General features: G+C 49.3%; 1 protein-coding gene across 4 annotated transcripts in view; it reads right to left on the bottom strand.

Annotated features, from left to right (window-relative positions):
• LOC119456179 (atrial natriuretic peptide-converting enzyme) overlaps window positions 1-25,958 on the bottom strand; it is a 608,985-nt gene that overhangs the window by 396,868 nt on the left and 186,159 nt on the right. For 3 of the 4 annotated variants that reach the window (XM_049660865.1, XM_049660868.1, XM_037717807.2), the window contains exon 2: window positions 23,911-24,028. In XM_049660865.1, the coding sequence (XP_049516822.1) occupies window positions 23,911-24,028 (118 nt within the window). The remainder of the gene's footprint in view (window positions 1-23,910; window positions 24,029-25,958) is intronic. The other variant, XM_049660866.1, reaches the window with a different exon arrangement.

The raw sequence follows: 25,958 nt of genomic DNA, 5'->3' as shown, positions 1-25,958 counted from the left end.
ATCACTACCGAGGTCCTGTTGCGCGTTCGTCCACTGCGAATCGCCAATGTTTTTCGTAAAAGTTAGCTCCGGTGTGGTGTCTACGCTAACGCTGTTACCTCTGCACGTTGGCAAGGAGGGATTCAAAACGAGGGTGAGCCCCTCTTGCTGCGCGTCGAGCCACAGGTTCCTACCCTTGACGTTTTCGAATTTGTAACTCCACGCGGTGTGTTGAGCGTTGAAGTCCCCTGCAATCAGTACCGCCTGCCTGCTCGCGATAGCGATCGTTTTCCGAATGAGCGTGCGGAATCTGTGTTTGCATCGCGGACTGCTGTAGACGTTGAGAACGAAAAGGCTGCTAGGTACTTTCCGAGTCGGTATTATTTCTATTAAAGTGTGTTCAATTCCCTTAATGTCTGTGTCGTGTTGGACGGCCGTGAGATTTCGTCTGACCAGCGTGGTAACGGCCGATTTCTCCCCCGCGGCGCCACTGTAGGACTTGTAGCCCGATAATTTTCCCTTCCCGTTAGTTTCTTGTAATATTATGATGTCTGGATTTTCTTTGTTAATCAGGTATTGCTGTAAATGACATCTTTTCTTAGCGTAACCCCTGCAATTCCACTGCCAGATCGTGTATCTGTTGTGTTTATCCATGGTGTTAAAGTTTTCCGGCGATCTCGCTCGTCTCTGTTAACGCAGGCCGACTGTACGGTTTGCCAGCCGTTTTAATGGGGCCGCAACTGCTTGCTTGCGAGGCTCTCATAGGTAGACTGGCTGCCACCGATAATTTCGCTTCTAGCTCTCCCACGCGCGCTTGCATGGAGCCTAACTGCTCCTGTATCTGCTGCTGAATCGTGGCGAATTGCTGTTGCATTAATTTAGTGATCTGACCAATCATATCGTCTATTTTCTTTTCAAGTCCTTTCTTATCTTCCTCCATTCTAAGTTCTAACTCTTCCTGCAGTCTTTTAGTCTTACTCTCTCGCCTATATGTTATCCTTTCACTGCAGTCTGAATCTACTTCTATAGCCCTTCGTTTTGTGGGTACGGGCACTTCGTCCTCACCCTCGAATATTTCCTCTGTATCTTTGGCGATCTGTGCTACTTCTTTGCTGTCTTTGACTCCATTTCTCAGTCTAGCGTTTTCTTCCTTGAGTACGTTAATGTCCTCCCTCAATTTAGCGTTGTCCTTAGTAAGCTGCAGAAGCATTTGCTTAATCTGCGCTAACGCCTTGTTGGCCTCGGTAGTCGCGTTGGGGGGAGCAGCCTCGATCCTCGAGCGCCCGCCGGAGACGGCGTCTGCCCAGCTCACCTGTAACGGTCTGGGGTGTCCGCTCCCTGCTTCTGCTTCTTTCGTTTCCAGTGGTCTGTTTCCAGGCCGGGAGGCTGACCTGCGCCGGGTTCGTTCTGGGTTCGGAACTGGCCCTTGGCTTGGATCCGTCATATTGCTCGCGGCTTCTCGACCGAGAGTGGGCGCCGGAGCGGGAACGCGAGCGAGACCGATGCTGGCGTCCGTCGTCCAACGCTGGGAAGTCGTCTTTCTTGATACCGGCGCCGTCGGCGTCGCGATTTGCGTTTTCCGAGCGTTGTCGTTCTCTCAAGGTTTCTTCGTCTTGAAGCTTTCTCTCCCATTGGCGTTTCTTGACCAAGAACGGGGTCTTGAACCTGACCTTGCATTTCCTGTCGCCAGTCGGATGGTCCCTGCCGCAGAGGAGACACTTGGGCTGGCACCGATGATTATCGGTAGGCTCAGCGCTGCCACATCCGCGGCACCTCCTTACTTGCGGCTGTGGACACACGTCCGCTCTGTGTCCTAGTCTTCTGCATGCGTAACATGTTTCGTATTGCTTCTTGTGCAGTACGCATTGGTACTCATAACTCCTGTAGTAGACGTAATGCGGCACGTACGTCCCCCGGAACACAATGATCGCGAGGTTAGTGCGACCCATTCTCTTGGCGTGTAATATGCCGGGGTTCCTCTCATTCACTAAGCTTCTCTCTATGTCTTCGGGAGTATCGTAGTCCGGTATCCCTCGGATGATTCCCTTGATGTACCTTCCGGCGCCGTCATGTACGCGGTGACTTCGTATGTTATGTCTCCGATGCGGAGCTCCTTAAGCGCGCTGTATTTCTCGGCACTTTCGAGGGTGGGCGCGCTCACTACGGCGATGTTCTGCCTCTCGTTGATGCGAATGGAGTCCTTGACCACTTCTTCGGGTTTCAGCCCTGTTGCTCTCAGTATGCAGTCACCAATCTGGGCAACGCTGTATCTTGCTGTGTTAAAGCCGTCCCTGGGTCGGATAATGATCTTGATGTCTTCTTTCGGCAAGTGCGGCTTCTTGGGTGTCGTGTTCATCCTTTTGATGTTCCTCAATGCTCTTCTTTGATACGCCACCTCGTCTGCTGACTTGGCGTCCACTTTCCTGTCTGGGTTAATGTCCTCATCGGGCTCCCGATTCTTCTTGTTACGCGCATGGATCGTTTTCCACCCTTGTTCGTCTTGAATTTCCTTTGAAGAGATTTTTTCTCCCTCAACTTGTTCCTCTTCGTCGTCCATTGCGTAAAGCTGCGAGGCGAGTCAGAGGGCCTGCACTCCCCGCGCTACGCTTAACCTCCGGCCGCAGTTGCGGCGGGAGTAACGGCGCCGCCTAGTCGTGCCTTAGGGTTAGCACTGCCGTCGACGTGGCACCAACAAAAAGTAGCTGTAGTGGCCAAAAATGGGCTCACCTGAATGAACTGTTGGTGTCGGTGAGGTTCGTTGACCTTCCCGAATCGTTGGTGATAATATCGCTGTCCAAAAGTGCGTATTTCCGCCACAATCATTGAAAGTTGGCGGAGCCCATGCGAAGAGCGTCCGCTCTCTCCGGCCCCCTAGTGGCCGGTCTCCTGGTGCTGACTTCTTTATAATAAGTCAGGAACTCGCCCTCCGCCTGAAGAAAGTAAAGACGCCATGGACGGGACCTCACATAAGGATGGCAGGTGGCCAATTACTGATGCCTTCTGGAAGATGTACTCTAAGCATTAACATTGGAGATTCTTCTTTCGTGGCCGCTTTCATCGTTCTTCCTGCGTGCTGTAAAGATTTGATTATAGGAATGGATTTCTTAAGGGAATATGGCGCCGTAATTAACATCCCAGACCGCATGGTGACGTTTTGTAAGAGCCCTGGTTTAGTTCATTGCTTATCGCCGCAACACAACTCCTTTCCTCTAACAGAAGACGACGTTGTAATCCCACCTCGGTCATGTATCCTTGTTTCGGTGGCCTGTGACCTACCGTTTCATTGCGAAGGAGTTGCCGACCAAATAACCATTTTGTGGCTTACTCACGGTATCTCGGCCGCACGAGGAATTGTAAATGTCACCGATGGGCGCACGAACTTATTGCTAACAAAGTTTAGCACAGAGCGACGGCACCTTCCAAAAGGCACGGCTGTGGCTTATTTTGAGGGTGTTGCGGATGTTCGCGGCTTTTGGTCACTACTCGAAGAAGCGCCTACACAAGACCCAGCTCCTGTACTTGACGTCAGCACTGTTTTGCCGCAGCATGACGGAGAACGGCTTCTTACGCTATTGGCAAAGTTCAACGACTGCTTTTCGTCGACGTCAAGTGTCGGTCGGACGCCTCTAACAAGGCACCGAATAATTACAGAGGATACGGCGAGACCGATTCACCAAAATCCTTATCGTGTGGCTTCCAGAGAACGTGAAGCCATACAACAACAGGTGACAAAAATGCTTGAAGACGACGTGATCCAACCATCACCGAGTCCCTGGGCATTCCCTGTAGTTCTAGTCAAGAAAAAAGACGACAGCTTGCGTTTCTGTGTGGACTACCGAAAACTAAATCAGGTGACGAAGAAAGACGTGTACCCGCTTCCCCGTATCGACGATTCCCTCGACAGGCTTCGACACGCACGATACTTCTCTTCAACGGACTTTAAAAATGTCACAGTTTCGCCCTAAGGGCGAATTACCGTGAAAAAACTGCTTTTGTGACGCCAGAAGGCATATACGAATTTAAGGTTTTGCCTTTTGGCTTGTGCTCTGCCCCTGCTACGTTCCAACGCCTCGTGGATACTGTGCTTTCGGGTCTGAAGTGGAAAACCTGCTTAGCGTACTTCGACGACGTCATCGTGTTCACCACAACGTTTGAAGAACACCTCGAACGGCTTGAAGCGGTTCTGCAGTCCATACGATCCGCCGGCCTCACCCTGAGGACAAAGAAGTGCCACTTTGGCTTTGCGGAACTACAATTTCTTCGTCATGTCGTCAGCCACGCCGGTGTCCGCCCGGATCTTGAAAAAACTGCCGCCGCCGCACCGTTTCCCGTACCATCCGATAAAAAGGCTGTCCAGCGGTTCCTCGGCCTCTGCGCCAGCTACCGGCGGTTTATTGCAGACTTTGATCGCATTGCGTCGCCGTTAACTCGCCTCACGAGAGACGATGCTGCTTTTGTATGAGGCAATGAAGAGCAAGGTGCATTTAACGTCTTGCGGCAACGTCTCCAGACACATCCAGTGCTTGCCCATTTTGATGAGACAGCTCCTACATTGCTCCACACTGATGCCAGGAATGTTGGCTTGGGAGCTGTTCTTGTGCAGCAGCAGGAGGACACGGAAAGAGTGATTGCCTACGCAAGCAGAACGCTCTAGCGCGCAGAGGCAACTTATTTCACAACTGAGAAAGAATGCCTTGCCGTGGTATAGGCAGTGATGAAATTTCGCCCATATTTGTATGGCCGCCCTTTCAACGTTCTCAGCTACCACCATTCACTGTGTTAGTTGACGAACCTTAAAGATCCTTCTGGACGATTGGCGCGTTGGAGCCTAAGGCTGCAAGAGTTTGATATGACGGTCATGTACAAGTCGGGGAAGCGACATGCAGATGCTGACTGCCTGTCTCGATCGCCGATAGAGTCGACTTCTCCACTCGAATACAGCATTTCTTTGTGTTCTGGACACATCCGCCATCGCTCAACAACAACGGGATGACTCTGAGTTGATTGCACTAATCAATTACTTAGAGGGAAGATCTGCGAAAGCACCTAGAAATTTCGCAAAAGGATTGTCGTCGTTTTCTTTACGGGCCAAAGTCCTTTACAAAAGACAATTTTCTTTGACCGGGTCCCCCTACCTGCTCGTCATTCCTGCAGCTCTTCGTACGGAAGTACTTCAAGCCTGTCACAACGAGGTGACTTCTGGTAACTTAGTATACACGCGAACATTGGGCAGAGTGCGGCAAAGCTACTACTGGCCGAGACTTGCCACCGCCGTGAAATATCACGTTTGCACTTGTCGTGACTGCCAGAGGCGCAAGTCGCCTCCGACGAAACCAGCCGGCGTCCTACAACCTGTCCAGGTTCCGCGAACACCATTTCATGAAATCGGAATGGATATTTTGGGCCCACTTCCTACTTCTACAGCATGGAATCGCTTTGTTCTCGTCGCAACCGACTATCTGCCACGTTACGCTGAATGTTGTGTTGCGACACGGCGCACCAAGCGTCGTAATCACCGACCGTGAAATCACATTAACGGCTGCACTTTTAGATCACGTCTTGCTGCTAACTGAAATGGCTGATCGGAAGTCAACCGCCTACCATGCACAAACTAACGGACTGACAGAGCGCCTAAACAAAACAATTGAAGACATGCTTTTAATGTACGTGGATGTCAAACATAAAAATTGGGATGACATCCTCGCTTATATCAGATTTGCGTACAACACGGCGAAACAAGAGACGACGCGCACGACTCCGTTCAGCCGTGTTCACGGCCAGGATGTACGAACGATGTTGGATACAATGCTTCCACGCGAATTTGACGACACTGACACGGACACCGATGTGTTTACGCAACGCGCCGAAGAGGCTCGGCAGCTCGCACGCTTGCGGATCTGCCAGCAGCAAGACTACGACGCAAGCCGCTATGATGCTCACCGTAGAACCACAACCTATGAAGTCGGCGACAGAGTGTGGGTTTGGACACCCATACGGAAACGAGGCCTCTCCGAGAAGCTGTTAAGGCAATACTTCGGCCCATATCGAGTATTGCGGTGACTTAGTGATGTGACATACGAGGCCGTCACCGATAGTCCCAACTGTACGCGGCGCCGCCCGCACCTACCTGAACTTGTGCATGTTGTACGCATGAAGCCGTATGTGAGCGAATGACTATACAAGAGACCCTCACTTCCGCAAGTGACATTTCTGGTCTAGGATCGGGACGATGCTCATTTAGGGAGGGACAAATGAAGCGTGTGCTCTAGGCAGGTGACAACGACGATGGGGGCATTAACGGACTCCGTCTAGTGGGTCAGTGGGATTTTTTCGACGACGAAGAAAACATGTCTCTGTTCTGAACAGGTTCTCCTGCTGTTCTTGAAGAACGTGTACCTGTCTTTTCTTGGCGTTGTACAGCGACAATATATGTTGTGAGCACTTACTGTGCCGTTCATCATCGTCTCCAGCTGTATATACCCATCCTCATAATCATCAACATCGTTTGTCGGCTTGGTGCTGGCTGGCCGGCTCGCGCTGCGTTGAAATACAAGTCTTCGTACCGGGCGTCGTCTTACAAGTGCTGGAGCGTGCGTTGATTCTCCCGTCCTCTTGCTCTACCGGTCACCCCTGGAGCTCCGCCCTGGTCGATGGTTGTGCTCGCCAGCACCAGTCATGGCACAAACCGACGCATCCACTGCTGGAACCATCCCGGCTCAGCCAGCTGGGCCTAATTGGTCCGTCACCGCACCGCAACGCGACCCTCAGGTATTTTCTGGCCTTCGCGGCGAAGACGTGGAAGACTGGCTTGAACATTACGGCAGGGTGAGCGCTTGCAACCATTGGGACGAGGCGCACAAGCTCCGCAATGTTGCTTTCTACCTGAGGGAGGTCGCTCAAACGTGGTTTTTCAACCATGAACACGACTTCCCTGATTGGTTAGCATTTACTGCCCAGCTGCGTCAGATATTCGGCACATCTGCAGGTCGCTCCGAAGCAGCGAAACAGAAGCTCGCTACCCGCATTCAGGGAGCCGACGAAATATCTTACACGTCCTACATTGAAGACGTTGTGGCTCTCCGCCGTCGCGCTCAGAGTGACATGTCCGAGGAGGACCGGATCCGCCATATCACGAAGAGCATCAACTCCGTTGCCTTTAACGCTCTTGTAAGTCAGAACCCCACTACAGTTCGTGATATCATCTGCCTTGATACGAGCTGCTCCTTTCGTCTGGCACGTACGCGCCTCGTGCGACGATCGCCTTACCGACAATGACGAATTGCGAGCGTTCATCCGTATCATTGTGCGCGAGGAGCTTCACGGCCATGCTCCGGCCAACACCGCCATTGTGTCTCTGCGCGCTCCTGCTTCCAATTTGCGCGAGATCATTCAAGAAGAACTGGCGTCCATGACAAGTGTCACACGTGTCTGGTCCTCTGCGCCTGGGTGTGGGCCTTTTTATGCAGAGGTTGCTTCGCGGCCTCCGGTACCAGTTCCATCTGCACCTGCTGACGTCTGCGACCACCTGGCCTCGATGGAAAGGAAGGTCCCTATACAACCATACTATTCTACCTGGCGCCCTTAATTCCCACCCGGTATGTTTCTACTGTGGCATCAGCGTCACCATCATCATCAAACTATATTTACACCCACTGCAGGACGAAAGCCTCTCCCTGCGATCTCCAATTACCCCTGTCTTGCGCTAGCTGATTCCAACTTGCGCCTGTAAATTTCCTAACTTCATCGTCCCACCTAGTTTTCTGCCGTCCTCGACTGCGCTTCCCTTCTCTTGGTACCCATTCTGTAACTCTAATGGTCCATCGTTTATGCATAATATGCATCATATGGCCATCACATTTCTTGCGCTGAATGTCCATTAGAATGTCGGCTATCCCCGTTTGCTTTCTGATACACACCACTCTCTCTTTGTCTCTTTAGCGTTAGGCCTAAAATTTTTCGTTCTATCGCTTTTTTGTGCGGTCCTTAACTTGTTCTCGAGCTTCGTTGTTAACCTCCAAGTTTCTGCCCCATATGTTAGCACCGGTAGATTGCCATGATTGTACACTTTTCTTTTCAACGACAGTGTTAAGCTCCCAGTAAGGATTTGGCAATGCCTGCCGTGAGCACTCCAACCGAATTTTATTCTTCTGTAAATTTCCTTCTTATGATAAGGGTCCTATGTCTGTAATTGACCAAGATAAACGTACTCCTTTACAGACTCTAGAGGGTGACTGGCGATCCCGAATTCTTGTTCCCTTGTCAGGCTATTCGACATTATCTTTGTCTTCTGCGTATTCATCTTCAACCCTACTCTTACACTTTCTCGGTTAAGGTCCTCAATCACTTGTTGTAAGTCGTCCCCATTGTTGCGGAAGAGGACAATGTCATCTGGAAACCGTAGGTTGCTGAGATACTGTGGCATACGTGCTCATACTGTGGCTACTGTGGTATACACGTGGTCATATATCTCGTTTCTGCCGCCGGCACCAGCAAAATGAACGACGTGGCTATTCCGCCTATGAGAGAGACAATGTGCCCAGATCTGACGCTTACTCTCCAGGACCCTATATGTCCTTGTCACGACACTCTCCCTCACTTCCACTGTCCCAAGGCATGTCCCGGTCTTCTCGCTCACCCCGTCATCGTTCCTAGTCACTGTTCCGCCGCACTTTATCGCCCTTGCGTCCTGCCTCCAATTCTCTGGACAACCATTCGCAAAACTAGAAGCTGCAGTTTTTAGAGGAGAAACTGCTTGTTCGAGAACTGTCATAATTCCTCCTGCTCACCCAACAAATTTACTCGATTTGTGTGTGGAAGGTGTTTCCGTCGACTCTCTTGAAGACACTCCGATTGACAGTCAATGACAGTCCGATTTATCCTACCGGATATTCTACCACGCGTATCCTCATCAACGGAATTCGCCGTCATATACACCTAACTAGGTGGGGGTGATCAAGTTAGGAAATGTGCAGGCGCAAGTTGGAATCAGCTAGCGCAAGACCGGGGTAAACAGGCTTCACCTGTTTCGTCCTTCGTACAGTGTACGCCCAGGGACGGTTCAACCAGTGCTCTCAGGGCCACTTTGAATTCAGATCTCAGCCCAACCAAGACTGATGCCTTGCTGACCATCTGAACAAAACACCAAACTTGCATTCATGTTTGATGGACGGCTTGGGTCAAACATCCATAGCCGCTCATCGCATCGAGACAGACGGATCCCGCGTCATTCGTCGCCGTCCTTACCGTCTATCGCCTTCTGAACGTAAGGTTATAGAAGACCAAGTCAACGACATGATCAAGCGGAACATTATAAGGCCTTCAGCAAGCCCTTGGTCTTCTCCTATTGTCCTAGTTAAAAAATAAGGAGGGTTCAGTGCGCTTTTGCGCCGATTATAGGGCATTAAACAAAATTACCCGTAAGGACTGGTTTTGAGTCCGTGAAAATGCTCCACTCTTGAGGTCGTTCCTCGCAGATGTAGCGAATCGCTTCCCGAATAGTCACAAGCTCTGCAGCCGTTGGTGTAGAATTATGATCTAGAATGAAACCTCAAGTCATCTGCTGGGCTGGTATCACCATAGCTGCTCTCGATGCCTTTGGTGAGGCGGATCCGCCTGTGTAAGCATGAACATAGGTCTGGTATTCTGACCAGATCTATGCCAGAGCAAGTTGTTGTAGTCCGCTAACGGGAACCAATGATTTCTTCAGTATGCCGGAGACATGCACGCATAACGAAGGTTGAACCATCACCCACGGTGGTTTGACGGGGTGATATGGAAGGGCATAGCCTGATGTTATGTGGGGTAGATGGCAGCGGAGTGCACTTGTGAAACTGCTGTCCGGCCGCTCATGCAGAACCGACGTCAATGGATGGTAATGGTGTCGTGTCAGTAAGCCTAAATATACACGAAGTGGTTCGTGGGACAGGTATATCGATAATGGGCATACGCGGGCTTCCTTAATTGTGCCTTCGCTGGAGGCACGCCGTGGCAAGCTGGCGTGCCTGGCTTGCAGATCTGGCACTGCAGATCATCAAGCTACTTTCATGCGCTCAAGAAAAAATGTCACAGTTTCGCCCTAAGGGCGAAGCAATGAATGCGATAGCAACGCAGCAATGTCATACGAAGTAAGGTGAGCGGCTTTGGTAGCAATATGAATTGTAGTAAACATGAGCTGATTAAGTAAGCAGGTGTGCTGCGGCGTAAGTAGACCGACATGAAGAGAGACTCGATGACCACGAGAAGGCGCGTGTGAAACGGTGGTGTTGATGAGAAGCGCTTCCCGTGGGCAGCGCACGCGAAGGGACACACCTGGAGGGCTGCACTGCCGACCCGGGCAGCATTGCATGTGTAGCGTGCGTTGGAAAATGTGGCCCGACTATTACTAACTGATTGAACAAGCGTGGTGTGAGCGCGCACAAACAAACATGAATAGATCACACTGAATGACTGCAGACAACGACTGTCAAAACGCTGGCAGCAAGCGCATACGCCGCAGCAACGGGCGAAGGTACGTGCGGTCTATCGCTTCAACGGAAACTGAGCGGCGAATGCACGGCGCATAAAGGTCAGAGCCGTGTGGAGATAAGCGACGGTGCGAGCGAGCGACGAGCGCGGTTGTTGGCAGAGTAAAGTGCGCCCCCCCCCCCCCCCCCCGCTTCCTTGCTTGCGCGTGGGAGATTGAGTGCGTTCGCTCTCCGTGATAGCGCGCGTCCCCGCACGCTTCCGCTCGGGCATACGGCGCGCGGCGAAGATTATATCTATAGGGAACCTCACGGCAACGGCGACGGCGACGCCGACGGCAGAAATCCGGTTGAAATGTCCATATAATTGCTATCGCAATAAAACACTACCGCATGGTGTTCCAATGGATCCCGCGACACTGCGGGCTCTCTCGGATTAGCATCGTACTTCCACCGCTTTGTTCGTGACTTCGCGACTATCGCAGCTCCTCTACATAAACTTAAGACTACGACCACACCCTTTACCTGGACGGATGAATGTGATGGGATGCTTTCTGCGCCACACCGCATATCAGGTTCTGGCACTGCAGATCACCGAGCTATTTTCAAGCGCTCAAGGAAAACACCACCGCATAGTGTTCCAATGGATTCCGGGACACTGTGGGCTCATTGGTAATGAGATGGCCGATGCTGAAGCAAGGAGCGCCCTCAGCAATGGCCTGCCAACTGTAGTGCCGTTCTGTAGACCGGACATCACATGCCTCGTGCCGGAATTAATGAGGAGTGCGACGAGAAGATACTGGCCCCAGCCAGACGCTCGTCACGTTTGCCTCCCGATATCCAATTTTCTGTTCTGCGTGGAATTACACGCCCTCATACATGCCTGATACACAGACTGCGATTAGGCGTCGGTTTCACGCGCAAAGACTTGCACATCATTGGACGGGCAGACTCCCCTGATTGTTCAGTGTGTGGCGTTGTAGAGACTATAGACCATGTGCTCGTGGTGTGCCCTGAGTATGCGCGCGAAAGACTGACACTGACACCTACCTTGAGGCATTTATAAAATAGACCACTGTCGGAGGACCTCTTGCTAGGCGCATGGCTACTGAGTTGGCAGACGATAGAGACCATGCGTGCACTTTCACGTTTCTTAGGGGACACGGACCTGGACTCATGCGTGTGATAGCATTTATGCAATGTGTCCTTTCACCTCGTTTCTCCCATTATCATCCCCCATTGTGACCCTCTTTCTTCCCCTCTTCCCCTTCCATTACGTAGAGTAGCAGGCCAGAAGCTTAATTTTCCGGCCGACTTCTCTACATTTTCCAATCAGTAAACTACTTCTTCTACCCGTAAGGATGTCTATCCTATGCCTCGTATTGACGATGCTTTGGATACCTTCCAAGGTGCCGAATACTTTTCGAGCTTCGACTTGCGTTCTGGCTATTGGCAGATCCCGATGCATCAGCCCGACAAAGAGAAGACGGCGTTTGCAACACCTGATGGCCTTTTCGAACTCAGTGTAATGCCTTTTGGTCTGTGCAATGAGCCAACCACATTGGAACGAATAATCGATACCGTACTGCGCAGCCTAAAATGGAAGACCTGCCTTTGTTACCTGGACGACACTGTCATCTTTTCGACCAGCTTCTCCCAGCACCTAGAACGCTTAGACGATGTTCTCACATGTCTTGCCAAGGCCGGTCTCTAGCTCAATACTAAGAAGTGTCGATTTGCGAGCCGCAGTATCAAAGTTTTAGGCCACGTCGTCAGCAAGCACGGTCTTGAGCCAGATCCCGGCAAGGTCGCTGCTGTACTGCATTTCTCCAAGCCAACTACACCTGACGACCTTCGCAGCTTTCTCAGATTAGCGTCGTACTTCCGCCGCTTTGTCCGTGACTTCGCTACTATCGCAGCTCCTCTACATAAACTTCTGACCACGACCACACCCTTTACCTGGACGGATGAATGTGAAGCCGCCTTTCACACCCTAAAGCGATGTCTCACGTCAGGACCAGTGCTTCGTCACTTTGATCCAACAGCCTCTACTACCCTACACACTGACGCAAGTGGGCATGGAATCGGTGCTGTCTTGCTGCAGTGGAACCACGCGTCTGAAGAGCAAGTCGTGCCCTACGCGAGTCACACTCTTTCTCCTGCGGAGCGAAATTATACCATCATAGAACAAGAATGCCTTGCCATCGTATGGTCCATACAAAAGTTTCGCCCCTATTATTGCGATAGCAATTATAACACTTCCACCGGATTTCTGCCGTCGGCGTCGCCGTCGCCGTGAGGTTCCGTATAGATAAATTCTTCGCCGCGCGCCGTATGCCCGAGCGGAAGCGCGCGGGGACGCACGCTGTCACGGAGAGCGAACGCACTCAATCTTCCACGCGCAAGCAAGGAAACGGGAAGCGAGCGCCGGAGGGAGCGGGGGGGGGGGGGGCATTTCTACTCTGCCAACAACCGCGCTCGTCGCTCGCTCGCACCGTCTCTTATCTCCACACGGCTCTGACCTTTATGCGCTGTGCATTCGCCGCTCAGTTTCCGTTGAAGCGATAGACCGCACGTACCTTCGCCGCCGCAGCTTGCTGCCAGCGTTTTGACAGTCGTTGTCTGCAGTCATTCAGTGTGATCTATTCATGTTTGTTTGTGCGCGCTCACACCACAGTTAGTAATAGTCGGGCCACATTTTCCAACGCACGCTACACATGCAATGCTGCCCGGATCGGCAGTGCAGCGCTACAGGTGTGTCCCTTCGCACGCGCTGCCCACGGGCAGCGCTTCTCATCAACACCACCGTTTCACACGCGCCTTCTCGTGGTCATCGAGTCTCTCTTCATGTCGGTCTACTTACGCCGCAGCACACCTGCTTACTTAATCAGCTCATGTTTACTACAATTCATATTGCTACCAAAGCCGCTCACCTTACTTCGTATGACATTGCTGTGTTGCTATCGCATTCATTGCTTCGCCCTTAGGGCGAAACTGTGACATTTTTAAATGGCCGCCATTTCACAATTGTGACTGACCATCATGCTTTGTGTTGGTTGTCCTCCCTGAAGAATTTGTCCGGGTGACTCGGCCATTGGGTGCTGCGTTTACAAGAGTACGACTAAATTGTCGCTTATAGGTCTGGCAGGCAACACCAAGATGCTGACGCCTTGTCTCGCTGCCCGCTGTCACCAAATGCCCATGTCTCACCTTCCATCTGTTCGTCACCGCCCAGCTAACTGACCAATACGATGGCCCCGGTACGGTTCGTGACCTCGGTAGACATTCTGTCATCAGGAGACCTCACCTCCCTCTAACGTGCAGATACCTACTGCCGCACAATTATCGACCGTCTCACTGGCTTATCCGGTCCTCTAAACAGCCGCTTAAGACGACACCTTGCACGGTTTACACTTCATGATGGATAATTATTTCGGCAAGTGTACTACCCTGCCGGTCACCGATTGGTTCCAGTCGTCCCTCGCTCACTTTGACTACAAGTTTTACAAGCGTTTCACGACGACGCAACGGCTGGCCATTTAGCATTTCACAAAACCTACGACCGCATTAAGACTCGGTTTTTGGCCTGGCCTGTCCACTAGTGTTGCCAAGTACGTCCGTTCGTGTGCGTCATGCCAACACTAAAAACGTTCGATCTCTCTTCCCGCCGGCCCTTTACAAACATATCCGTGCCTGTCCGTTCCCTTCAAATTCGTGGGTATTGACTTATTTATTTATTTACAGTATACTGCGGTCACGAAGGACCATGCAGGTGGATGTTCCATGATCTACATGTATGTTATACGGACCCCTTCCCCTTACACCCACGGGTCACCGCTGGATTGTCACCGCCGTGGGCCATCTCACTCGCTACGCTGAGACAGTAGCTCTTCCTTCTGGTGCTGCCTCTGAAGTCGTCGAGTTTCTCCTGCACGTCATTATATTGCGTCACGGCCCACCTCGTGTTCTTCTGAGTGACCTTGGCCAGGCATTTCTTTCGCACGTTCTAGCTGAAGTCCTGCAGGCCTCTAACACCATCCATTGGACCACCTCAGCGTATTATCCCCAAACCAATGGTCTTACCGACACGATCTCCATGTATGTTAAACCCGACCACAAAAATTGGGACACTATACTTCCGTTCGTCACGTTTGCTTATACCACTGCCGTTCAACACACAACAAACTACAGCCCCTTTTCCTCGTGTACGGCCGTGCACCGTCTTTTGTTTTGGCCACCACCTTTCTCTCTACGCCTTTTGTTCCATCCACATCTCAACCACAGGAGTTCGCCGGCCGCGTCGCCCACTGTCGTGAAATTGCGCGCTGCAACACCGCGACCATTCAGAAATTACGCCCTTAGGCGCAGCGACATTAGCGCCTTCAAATATGCTACAAAGGAAAGATCGACGCTTCACGCAGACCGAAGTCATGAATAGGCCTAAAAAACTATGTGAGGAACTAGGCGATTCTTATGATGTGTAACTGAGAGAGCATTTACACATCATAAGCTCTACCTTTCGCGTTGTCGGGGGATCGCGTGGTGTACGTTGTTCCGCTGCAGCAGTTCACTTCGCACGTTTCGCTGCGTTGCGATGGTCTCGTACTTGGTCGGCAGTGAACTGACACCTCCGGCCACGCTACGCTGTCTCTCCTGGTGATGTAGACGCGAGCGATTCAACTACCTTGAAGAAAAAAAACAGCCGGAAGATCCCACGCCCTTTGGGAATAGATGTTATGCGAAGCAGTGTGCCGGGAGCCTACCAAGTCAACGAAACGATCATGAGAGCACCAAGACGTAGGCGGCTGTTTCATGACCTACATGACACGCATTTCATGAGTCCTCAGGAGCCCCTTTAGCTACACCTAAGGGACCTTAAGGCAAAAACCATACTCATGCTCAAGACTATGACCATCAACCTTTTGCTTCACTTAGTACCGCATCCGGACCCATTTCAGTGGCTTTTGAGTGTTAATTGTTTTCGCTGAGTCAGGCTCATCACTGACTTCTACCACCTTCATTTCGTGTTTCCCTCACTTAGTGCCCACGTACGAACCCATTTCATTGGTATTTTACTCTTAATCATGTTTCGCTGAGTCACTGCCATTTTTGCTGAGTCATGCTCATGACTTCTACCAGCATCCTTTAGTGTTTCCTTCACTTAGTGCCCACGTTCAAAACCCCTTCAGTGGTTTTACAGTGTAAGCTGTTCTGGGCTCATTCTGATAGACGTTCCGGGTCGCGATGATGCCGCCGCCGGCGGCCGCCTAACCACTATCACCGGAAACGCGAAAAAAGTACCCGATTCTCGCCGGGATCGAACCCGCGCCCGCTGCGTGGGAGGCGGATACTCTACCACTGAGCCACGCAAGCGCTTGCTATCGGGCCGCAGAAAATACCCTAAGGCAAACGCAGGGTGAGACGACTCGAGCCTCCGCCAGTATGGTGGCGCCATCTAGGTAAGATACCTGCAAACGCAGCGTCCGCAGGCGCGGATGACGATATGCCATTCAGACGAGGCGCGCAATCAACGCGCTCCCAAGCTGCCGAGCCTTCACCATTATGGTGGTGCCATCTAGTTAAGGTGGCTGCAAACGCAGCGTGCCCGACATGTAAGTTGTAGTTGTAAGGCCTGATCGGGCTCAGCAGACTGCTGTAGAGAGAGCATTACAAGCCGCAGCTCTCCGTCGACGCCGGGCGGACAGTTCAGATTGTTCTCGTCAAAACGAGGCGAACAGACTGCCGTGAAGACCCTGTTGTACGTGGTGCCCAAATTGGAGCTACTCTTCAGCCGCTCCACCAGCTTACGCTGTGACTGTGCTGTGTATGCCGCGCAGGCCTGTCACATTTTTTTGAGTGTGAATGTTTTTTGCTGGGTCATTGTCATGGCCTACATGACACGCATATCATGACATTTATGTAATCACCTATCACTCATGTTCGTCGTACACTCCTCTCAAACTATGCCAATTTTGGTACCTACCAAGTTAACGAAACGACCACAGAGTTACCAGGTCCGACGAGGCAGCGTAGACAAAAGCTAGAGAAGTTGTAGCCCAAATGTAGCCAAACACACAAAAAAGTGCAAAAAATTTCGAAGCAAAATATAGCCACTTTTATTTGCAGTTTTATCTGTGTATACATTTTCATATTTGATTACGGCAATGCTTTTTTGCCCAACCCGTTGTAACAAAATGATCGTGCCGCCGTGACGGTCAGCCCTTGACATCAACAGTGACCTCATGCTCGCACAGAACACTTTTTGGTTGGGCCCGGAAGCTCTTAAGTTCCAGCGAATCGCTGCAGAGGGCAAAATCAGTGCTTTTATTTTATGACAGGTGGTAGTAAGTTATTATTTCTGGTTATTTACAGTGAACTACGAACTCTGCTTTTTAACTGTCGTGAACGCAAAATAATGTTTAGCATCATCGATCGCTCAGGTCATCTCTGCCTACGACGAAGAAGTTCAGCTGTCCAGCAATCTGCGACGTGCTCACGGCTTCTTTTTTTTTAAGAGCTAAAACAAGTATTTCGCGCTATGATATCTCGTGTTCTTTGTCTCATCGCCCTATCTTGTTTTCTCGTTTGTTCTTTTTTTTTTCGAATAGCTTGGCTTGCGTTAGCTGGTACATGCTCTGTATACTGTCCATTTACATCAACCTGGCCGCCATCTTAGGTCTCTAGCACAGCAAGAACACGCATTAAAATAAAGTGACCGACAACAGATGTTACTCGCTGTCTGAATCGGTGTAAGCGAAGCTTTAAAAGATTACTGCGCAAAACGGCACACCAGTGTAAGAAGCGCGCAGTCGTATTCGGCGACGAGCACGTCCCGAACGTAACTCGCTCGAAATGGTAAAAGCCGCGACGGCGCACAGAGAGCAAAGGTAAACAACAAATTGATAACAGTGGTTATGCTGTTAAAACCGGGTACTTTCAGAACGCTAACCATGTTGATGTGCTAATAAAGTTTTAGAATAGGGGCCGCCAAAGTGTAGGGCCCCAAAGAGCTTTGTGGGTGTTAGCGTTGGGACATGCAGGAGTTAACAGTTTTAGGATAGGTGTTATGCGTTTGCGGATAGCGTGTCGCGCTTGCAGCGTCACTACGGCGTCAAAGAAAAGCTGTTATAAATATTAAAATAAAATATGCCATTTTATGATAAGAAGAGTAATTTAGATTTTCGTGTTTTCGCGTTTATTTAAAATTTAGAACGTATTCTATTAGCAGCAAGCAAATTGTTGCGCTTAGTTTTGAGTAACCAAATTTACGTATGCCTTCACCCAGCCAAGTCAATCTGTATTAGGCCTACGAGCCATGAAATCGACAATTGAATTCGGAATCAGCGGCGTCTAATGAATCAATCTTCATTACATATTCTAGTTGAGAGAAAGCGATAACCGCAATCACTTCTTCTAGCCTACGAACTTCACGCGTTACCACGGATCGAGCCCAGTTTGGTGCTAGGTTACAGCCGTTGCTTCGATGGGCGCCGCCATGTTTGTTGACGAATGCTTTTGGGGCAGCTTTTGGGACTCCCGCTAAATCGATGAAATAGCGTGCCCGACGGAAAACCCAAACACAGTTTGCGTCTTGCGCATGCACGCACAGTGCCTTCGACGCTATTTCTTTGGGGCCCCAAAACGTTTGAGGCCCCTATTCTAAATTGCTGGAGTTTTACGTGCCAAAACCACGATATGATTGGGAGGCATGACGCAGTGGGGGACTCTGGATTAATTTTGGCCACCTCGGGTTCTTTAACGTACACCTGAATCTAAGTACACGGGTGTTGCATTTCGCCTTGATCGAAATGCAGCCGCCGTGGCCGGGAATCAAACCCGCGTCCTCGAGCCAGCAGCGCGACACCTCACAAGCTAAGCTAGCACGCTGGGGTAAGTTCATGTGACGTGGTGCACTGATGTCATTGTGGCGAACATGTTTCGATATTAGCAGAATGAGTATTTGCATCCGTGACGTTACGGGCAAACCATCTAGAAGTAAAAGCACCAGAACCCAACTTTGGCTCGGGGTCTTGCTCCCATTCTTTTTTATACGTTCTCGCATACTTGGCCCACTTCCCCGTGTTTGGATTCTCCTTTCTGAGGAGGATCCCGTCTAACCTATCGAAATGAATCTCGAATGTAAGCACGAACAAAAATTAATCTAGCAGGAGAAGGAAAATGGCAGTAAAGCTTTGCGCGAGAAACGTGGAGCAGGTCGAAAGCTGTGTCCGGCGCGATACTTCACCCAGAAGACGTGGCCAAGAACACACTGGAGCGTGTCATCCACCCGTGCTTCCCTTCTTTCATGTCGGCGCCATGATCGCCCGACGACCCCGACCCTATGTTATTGCTTTCCCTTCCTGAGCATGTTAGTACAGTGTACTGTGAAAAACTCACTGCTCCCAGGTTCATCCCGATGCCCGGAGATCGGGTGCATAACGGTCGAGCGGGGTGTAAGTTCAAGTGCATCAAAGATCAAAGCCACCGGCTCAGGCAACGGCGCAGAGAGGGAAGGGGAGGGAGGGCCATTTAGCGCACGCACACATGCATAGCCACGCGGCCGGCTCAGCCAGCCAACACATAGACTTCGAGATTTGCTTCTACTCGATCAGAACCACATCTAGAGCGTGGATTAGGGCGCCACTTACAGCCCAAACAAAGCCAAGTCGCAGATTTTCAGTAGCCCAAATATAGCCACATAGCCAACTCGTCCAAGTCGACGCCAAAATTTTTTTCCTGTAGCCCAATTTGGCTATATATAGCCAAACCTGGCAACACTGAACGACCATGAGAGCACCAGGACGTAGGCGGCTGTTTCATGGCCTGCATGACACGCATGTGAGGACATTCATGTCATGACATATCATTTATGTTTGTCATATACTCTTGTCATAGTATGCCAATTTTGGCACATACCAAGCACAAAGACGTAGGCGGCTAGATAGATAGATAGACAGACAGATAGATAGATAGATAGATAGATAGATACATAGATACATACATACATACATACATACATAGACAGATACTGTCAAAGTAGCAAACGTTCGCCAAGAAATGCTTCGTATTTAAAAAGCCGGCAAATCCCACGCCCTGCGCGAATTGATGTTATGCGAAGCAGCGTGCGGGGAGCCTACAAAGTTAACGAAACGACCATGAGAGCACCAAGACGTGGGCAGCCGTTTCATGACCTACATGACACGCATGTGGTGACATTCATGTCATGAGTCCTGAGGAGTCTCTTTAGCTACACCTAAGATACCTTAAGGCGAAGGCCATAGTCATGCTCATGACTATGACTTTGACCATCAACCTATAGCCCTTTCCTTCACTTAGTACCACATCCGAACCCATTCCATTGGTTTTTGAGAGTTAAATCTTTTTTCGCTGAGTCATTCTCATTTTCGTTGAGTCATGGTCATGACTATGACTTCTACCACAATCCTTTACTGTTTCCTTCACTTAGTGCCCACGTCCGAACCCATCTCAATGGTTTTGAGTATTAATCTCTTTCGCTGAGGCATTGACGTTTTTGCTGAGGAATTGACGTTTTTGCTGAGTCATGCTCATGACTGACTTCTACCACAATCCTTTAGTGTTTCCTTCACTTAGTGCCCACGTCCGAACCCATTCCAGTAGTTTTTGACTGTTAATCGTTTTTCGCTGAGTCATTGTCATTTTTGCTGAGTCATGCTCATCACTATAACTTCTACCAGCATCCTTTAGTGTTTCCTTCACTTAGTACGCACGTTCGAACCCATTTCAATGGTTTTTGAGTGTTAATATTTTTTGCTGGGTCATTGTCATGACCTACATGACACGCATGTCATGTCATTTATGTCATGACCTATAACTCATGTTCGTCCTACACTCATGTCATACTATGCCAATTTTGGTACCTACCAAGTTAACGAAACGACCATGAGAGCACCAGGACGTATAGGCGGCTGTTTCATGGCCTACATGACACGCATGTCATGACATATCATTTATGTTCGTCATATACTCTTGTCATAGTATGCGAATTTAGGTACATACCAAGTTAACGAAACGACCATGAGAGCACAAAGACGTAGGCGGCTAGATAGATAGATAGATAGATAGATAGATAGATAGATAGATAGATAGATAGATAGATACTGCTAAAGTAGCAAATGTTCGCCAAGAAATGCTGCGCATTTAAAATCGCGCAAAAGAGACGAGGACGATCGGATTCAACTTCGAACGATGAAGACTCCATAGCGCCGGCAGTGGCGCCATCCTTTGAACAATGCCACTTCTCTCTCTCTTCTATCTCCGATTGGACGATGATAGCGCACGCTTTCACTTCTATATATATATATATATATATATATATATCTATATATATATTTTTTGCGCCTCAGAGCCATGTGGAAAGTCACTCTGCGCAGCCGCCGCCGCCGACGGCAGCGGCGGCCCGGGGACTTTCGAGGAGCGCCACCATCGACTTGTTTTCGCAAGCAAAAAGTAAAGAAAAAAACAAGCGATTTAGAAGAGGAGACGGCGGAGTAGATGGCGGTACTATTTTAGGCGCCACTCATACCATGCGCCACCTAGTGCATGGCCCGCCAGGCAGAGCCCAACCACGTGCACAGCCTCGAAGATGGTCATCACTGTCGGCTACGGAGCAGTAGCAGTGGCGTCATCGAGATTACGTAATTTGTGTGGAGTTTTTCTGCTACCGATTTTCTGCCACCGCTTTCTGATGACGGCGGGGTCGTACAATGAGCCAAGTAATGCTCTCGCATTAAAAATGATATGCGATGGCCTTACCAACCATCCGCATCCACCGCCAAAACATTCTCGCCCTCACTGCCTGCCGACAGGACAGAAATGTCATGCGTTATTTATTGCAGGGGGATCCCATCACATCAACCGACAATATATTAGCAAAAGTACAATATCCGTTGCTCGAGACCTGTTCGTGCCTTCTGCCTGCCTGCAGCATCGATCATTCGTTCGTGTCCTGATTGAGGGCGTAAGAGCCGCTGTGCGAGTAAGCGCGTAGTAACTTGGTAGTTTTAAATACGAAGCATTTCTTGGCGAACATTTGCTACTTTGACAGTATCTATATATCTATATATCTAGCCGCCTTCGTATTTGTGCTCTCATGGTTTCGTTAACTTGGTATGTACCAAAATTAGCAGTATGACAGGAGTGTACGAAGAACTTGAGTGATAGGTCATGACATAAATGTCATGACATGCGTGTCATGTAGGTTATGACAATGACCCAGCAAAAAAGATTAACACTCAAAAACCACTGAAATAGTTTCAACGTGGCTACTAAGGGAAGGAACCACTAAAGGATGGTGGTAGAAGTCATAGTCATGAGCATGACTCAGCAGAAATAGCAATGACTCAGCGAAAAAAAAACATTAACACTCAAAAACCTCTAAAATGGGTTCGGACGTGGGTACTAAGAGAAGGAAACACTGAAGGATAGCGGTAAAAGTCATAGTCATGAGCATGGCTCAGCAAAAATGACAATGACACAGCGAAAAACATAAATACTCAAAAATCACTGAAATGGGTTCGGACGTGGGCCCTTAGTGAGAGAAACACTAAAGGATGATGGTAGAAGTCATCATCATGAGCATGACTTAGAAAAACAGACAATGCCTCAGCGAAAAAGATAAATACTCAAAAACCAATGGAATGAGTCCGGATGTGGTACTAAGTGAAGGAAAAGGCTAAAGGTTGATGGCCGAAGTCATAGTCATGAGCATGACTATGGCTTTCGCCTCAAGCTATCTCAGGTGTAGCTGAAGGGACTCCTGAAGAAGCATGACATGAATGTCACGACATGCGTATCATGTAGGTCATGAAACAGCCGCCTACGTCTTGGTGCTCTCACGGTCGTTTCGTTAACTTGGTAGGCTCCCCGCACACTGCTTCGCATAAATCGATTCCCACAGGGCGTGAGATCTGCCGGCTTTCTTTATTTTTTTTTTCAAATCTCGAGCGCTTTCCTTACCGCCCGGAGAAATAATTCAACCGTAGCTATCATAAGCTAAAAAATTTACTTGAATATTACTCTATAGACTCTACAGCTTGCACATTCAAGATTTTGCGTTCATACTGCAAGTAGGTTAATTAATAGCCGTCATATAATTACCAAAGCTCATAGTAAAAAAGTTGTTTGCGTCGGACAAGAGGACAATGAAAATATACTACGTTGGTTGCATTCTCGTAACTAACACGTGGATTTTTTTTTCAAGTTCAACACGACTTAGTTGAAACACCCTGTATAGGCCGACCCCAAAGGCAGGGCAGTGCACTCTGACACAGCATCTCAAAGCGCTAGCTCTAGATGGGGGAAAACGCCCGACGTTTCAAGCACTGTTATTAGTACGAGTGACGCATGCATGCCATCGTGGCCTAAAGGCATTGGGGCGTTGCTGTGCTAGACGAGGCAGGTTCAGTCACTCCATCGGTCACGCGTACCTTTATAGCATGATATGACGTCCAGCCACTTTAGAGATTTTGACCAGAAAACTACAGGTGTTGAGCGTATGCGTACGAGTCATAGTGTCCAAATTTGTAAGAGCTAGGACATATAGCAACGTCCCTTTGATGAATGAGACTGTGTAAGGTCGCCCGTGATGTGGGCGCTGCTGTCATAATCTCATTCTAACTATGCCATCCTTAATTACAGACTAAGCGGTGTTAAGTTCTCACCTTGTGTGAAAATATCGCAGGTGAATGAGTCGATTTGGGTGTAGTGCACACGCTGAGCCACGATTTCGTGCTTTGTATTGATTCTATGTTGGCGCATTGGCTTCAGTTTCCTTCTACCACGGTAACGCAGTCACCTGCATCTTTATACTTAAACGACAGTCCGATAAAGGGCAAGAATAAGAGTAAGGCGGTTCAACCTCTCGTTGACATCGATTAAAGATTTCTTGGCGAGTTGGGTGTGAGAATCGCGCAGCCCTCTCTCGCGTGAGCAAAGTATAGGAGAAGCGTCGGACTGCTTAGATTTTTACTGCCCTACTTTCAGGATTGGCCCACTTTTTTGCAATGGACATATCCACGGAAACGGATCGCATCTTTAATATGCAATATTTCTGAGATCAGCCCATATTTTTAAACCGCATAAATACCCGTGGGACCCCACATTTTTAGACTGCACTACGTTCGAGATCGGCCCCCATTTCTTTGACTGAACGGTTTTGGACTACACTACCTTCGGTACCAGGCCATATTTTTAGACTGCACTATCTGTGGGATCGGCCGATGATAGAGGCTAGAAACACACATACCTGATACGGAAAAGTAGGGGTAAGTCCCTAAGAACGACATTGTATTTAAAATGTTCCTGTCAGGAAGCCGTTCTAATATGCTCTCTTACCGAAATTCACGACAATGAAGTCCTCAGTGTATTGGCTCTATTCACACACATTATCTCGTTTTGTCGCGATTGTTATGCTCATGCCGGAGACACTTACCTCCGTAGTAGACGGCCGCTGCGGCGCCCAGGGTCACACAAAGCGCAGCCAGGGAGGCGCACAGGCAGCCAGGAAGTGCACTGCGCCGTCGCTGGGTGAACTTGATCCGGTGCGTCTGCTGCAACACCGAACACGTTTTATGGCGAGGAGCTAGTAGGAAGAGCTGTAACGCACATTTCTGATTCACTTGTTGCATTATTTGTAAGTATTTTCACTTTTTGAGCGCATGTTGAATAAAAGTTGGAGGGCGATTCAACCTGTAGTGAAATCGATGAAAGCCTTCCTGAACAAGCTGAGCACAACTAAAACGTCTACAACTATTCAAGACAACTACAAAATGTATTTTTACGTACGTCTTGAGGACTTCCTGCATAAGACGCATAGAAGACGTCGTGCTAAGCTGTTTTCAGTTTGCATCTTGCTAAGACGGCCAGAAAGCGTGTTGCAAAAACGTCTAGAAGATATCTGTGCTGATCTTTATGAAGATATAAGTATAAAATAGACGTTTCGGTGCTTTCCTCTGCTTTATACGGTTGTTAAATATCTAGCGCCCGAAACGGCCACACATCCTGCACTTAACACGTATATGCACTGCCTTTCCTTCACTATGCCATTTTACCATCCTGAAAGGTGTACATTTCCATTAGCCACACGTGTCGTTGCGCTGTATTTCCAGTCGTAGTGTGTATATGTTTTTTACTAGGACGTTCTGGCGGGCTAGTTGGTTCACAGCTTTTGGAAGTTTCTAAAACTGCGCGATAAAAAAACGAGGACACAGGAAAGAAACATGCACGACACCACGAGGGCAGAATGCCAACTGTTTATTTCTGGAAAGCAAGCTACATATATTTCAATCAGGATCCTGAACACGTGTCCGCATTGTCACTCTCATATGTGCCGATAAACACAAAAATACAATAAAATATCTCCTGGGTCACAGTGCAAAACAACATTGCTACAGGCGATCACCAAAATAACCTTGAGCCATTCTTACTGTATCACCAAAAGGAGTGAAAACCGCGAGCAAGTGAAGGAAACGAAAATAGCAGATGTCACTTAACAATTAACCAGAGTAAAGGCGTAGGATGAGTCCATAAAAACGTTTGATTAAAATATTCACCAATCAACAAATAATACACCAAACAACAAATGTAGAGGCGATGATGTCAAAAAAGGCACGAAGGCTAAAGATATGGCTTAATGAAAAAAAAAAAACGTTTTTCGTTTGTTGCTTGGTTTTATGTTGGAAACTGCGGCCCAGATCAAAAACTGCGGGGAAAAAAGGAAAAGAAAAGAGAAAAAAACCTGCTGAAACGCCCCAGCGTTAGTTTTTCCCCAGGTTTTACTCTTTCCATAGCCACGTTTATACATTCCGTCGCCTTCATCTTTCCTTCTGGTGGTTTTTGTTAATTTTTTTTTTCAGGAGGACAACGGAGCCAGGAGGATATCGAACGTCCCAATGTCGGCTGTCGTAGCGGATCTTCTGCGCGGCTTGAGACTCAGTGAGCCGGGATCCGGCAATCTGGCGCGCCGTGTGAGCCCGGGCGAAGACGTCTTGAGCATATTCAGTGGGAGCATATTCAGTGTCCAAGGGCAGACTAGGGTGGAGGCTGAACAGAAGGTAAAATGGTGAAAAGGCAGCGGTCTCGTGACGGTATGACTTATAGGCGAAAGTCACGAAGGGTAACGTGCTGCCCCAATCACTGTGGTCGTCTGAAACGTACACAGACAGTATTTCTGTCAACGTGCGATTGAGCCGCTTCGTGAGTCCGTTTGTATGCGGGTGGTAGGCGGCGGAAAGCTTGTGCTCGGCATAACAGGAGCGAAGTAGGTCTTATATAACTCGGTGAGGAGCTGCCGGGGTGTGCCGTGATGGAGGATGACGTAATATAAAAGGAAATCCGCCACCTCAGTTGCACAGCTTGTGGGAAAAGCTCGCGTGATCGCATATCGGGTCGCGTAATCAGTCGCGACAACGACGCACTTATTGCCAGATTTCGACGTCTGAAAAGGGCCGAGAAGAAAGACGCGATAGAATGGTTGTGCGA

Source organism: Dermacentor silvarum, chromosome 1, assembly GCF_013339745.2.
Source record: "Dermacentor silvarum isolate Dsil-2018 chromosome 1, BIME_Dsil_1.4, whole genome shotgun sequence".
In the NCBI taxonomy this organism is placed as follows: domain Eukaryota; kingdom Metazoa; phylum Arthropoda; class Arachnida; order Ixodida; family Ixodidae; genus Dermacentor; species Dermacentor silvarum.
The sequence above is the reverse complement of the archived record's forward strand: the minus strand, read 5'-3'. Positions and strand labels throughout refer to the sequence as shown.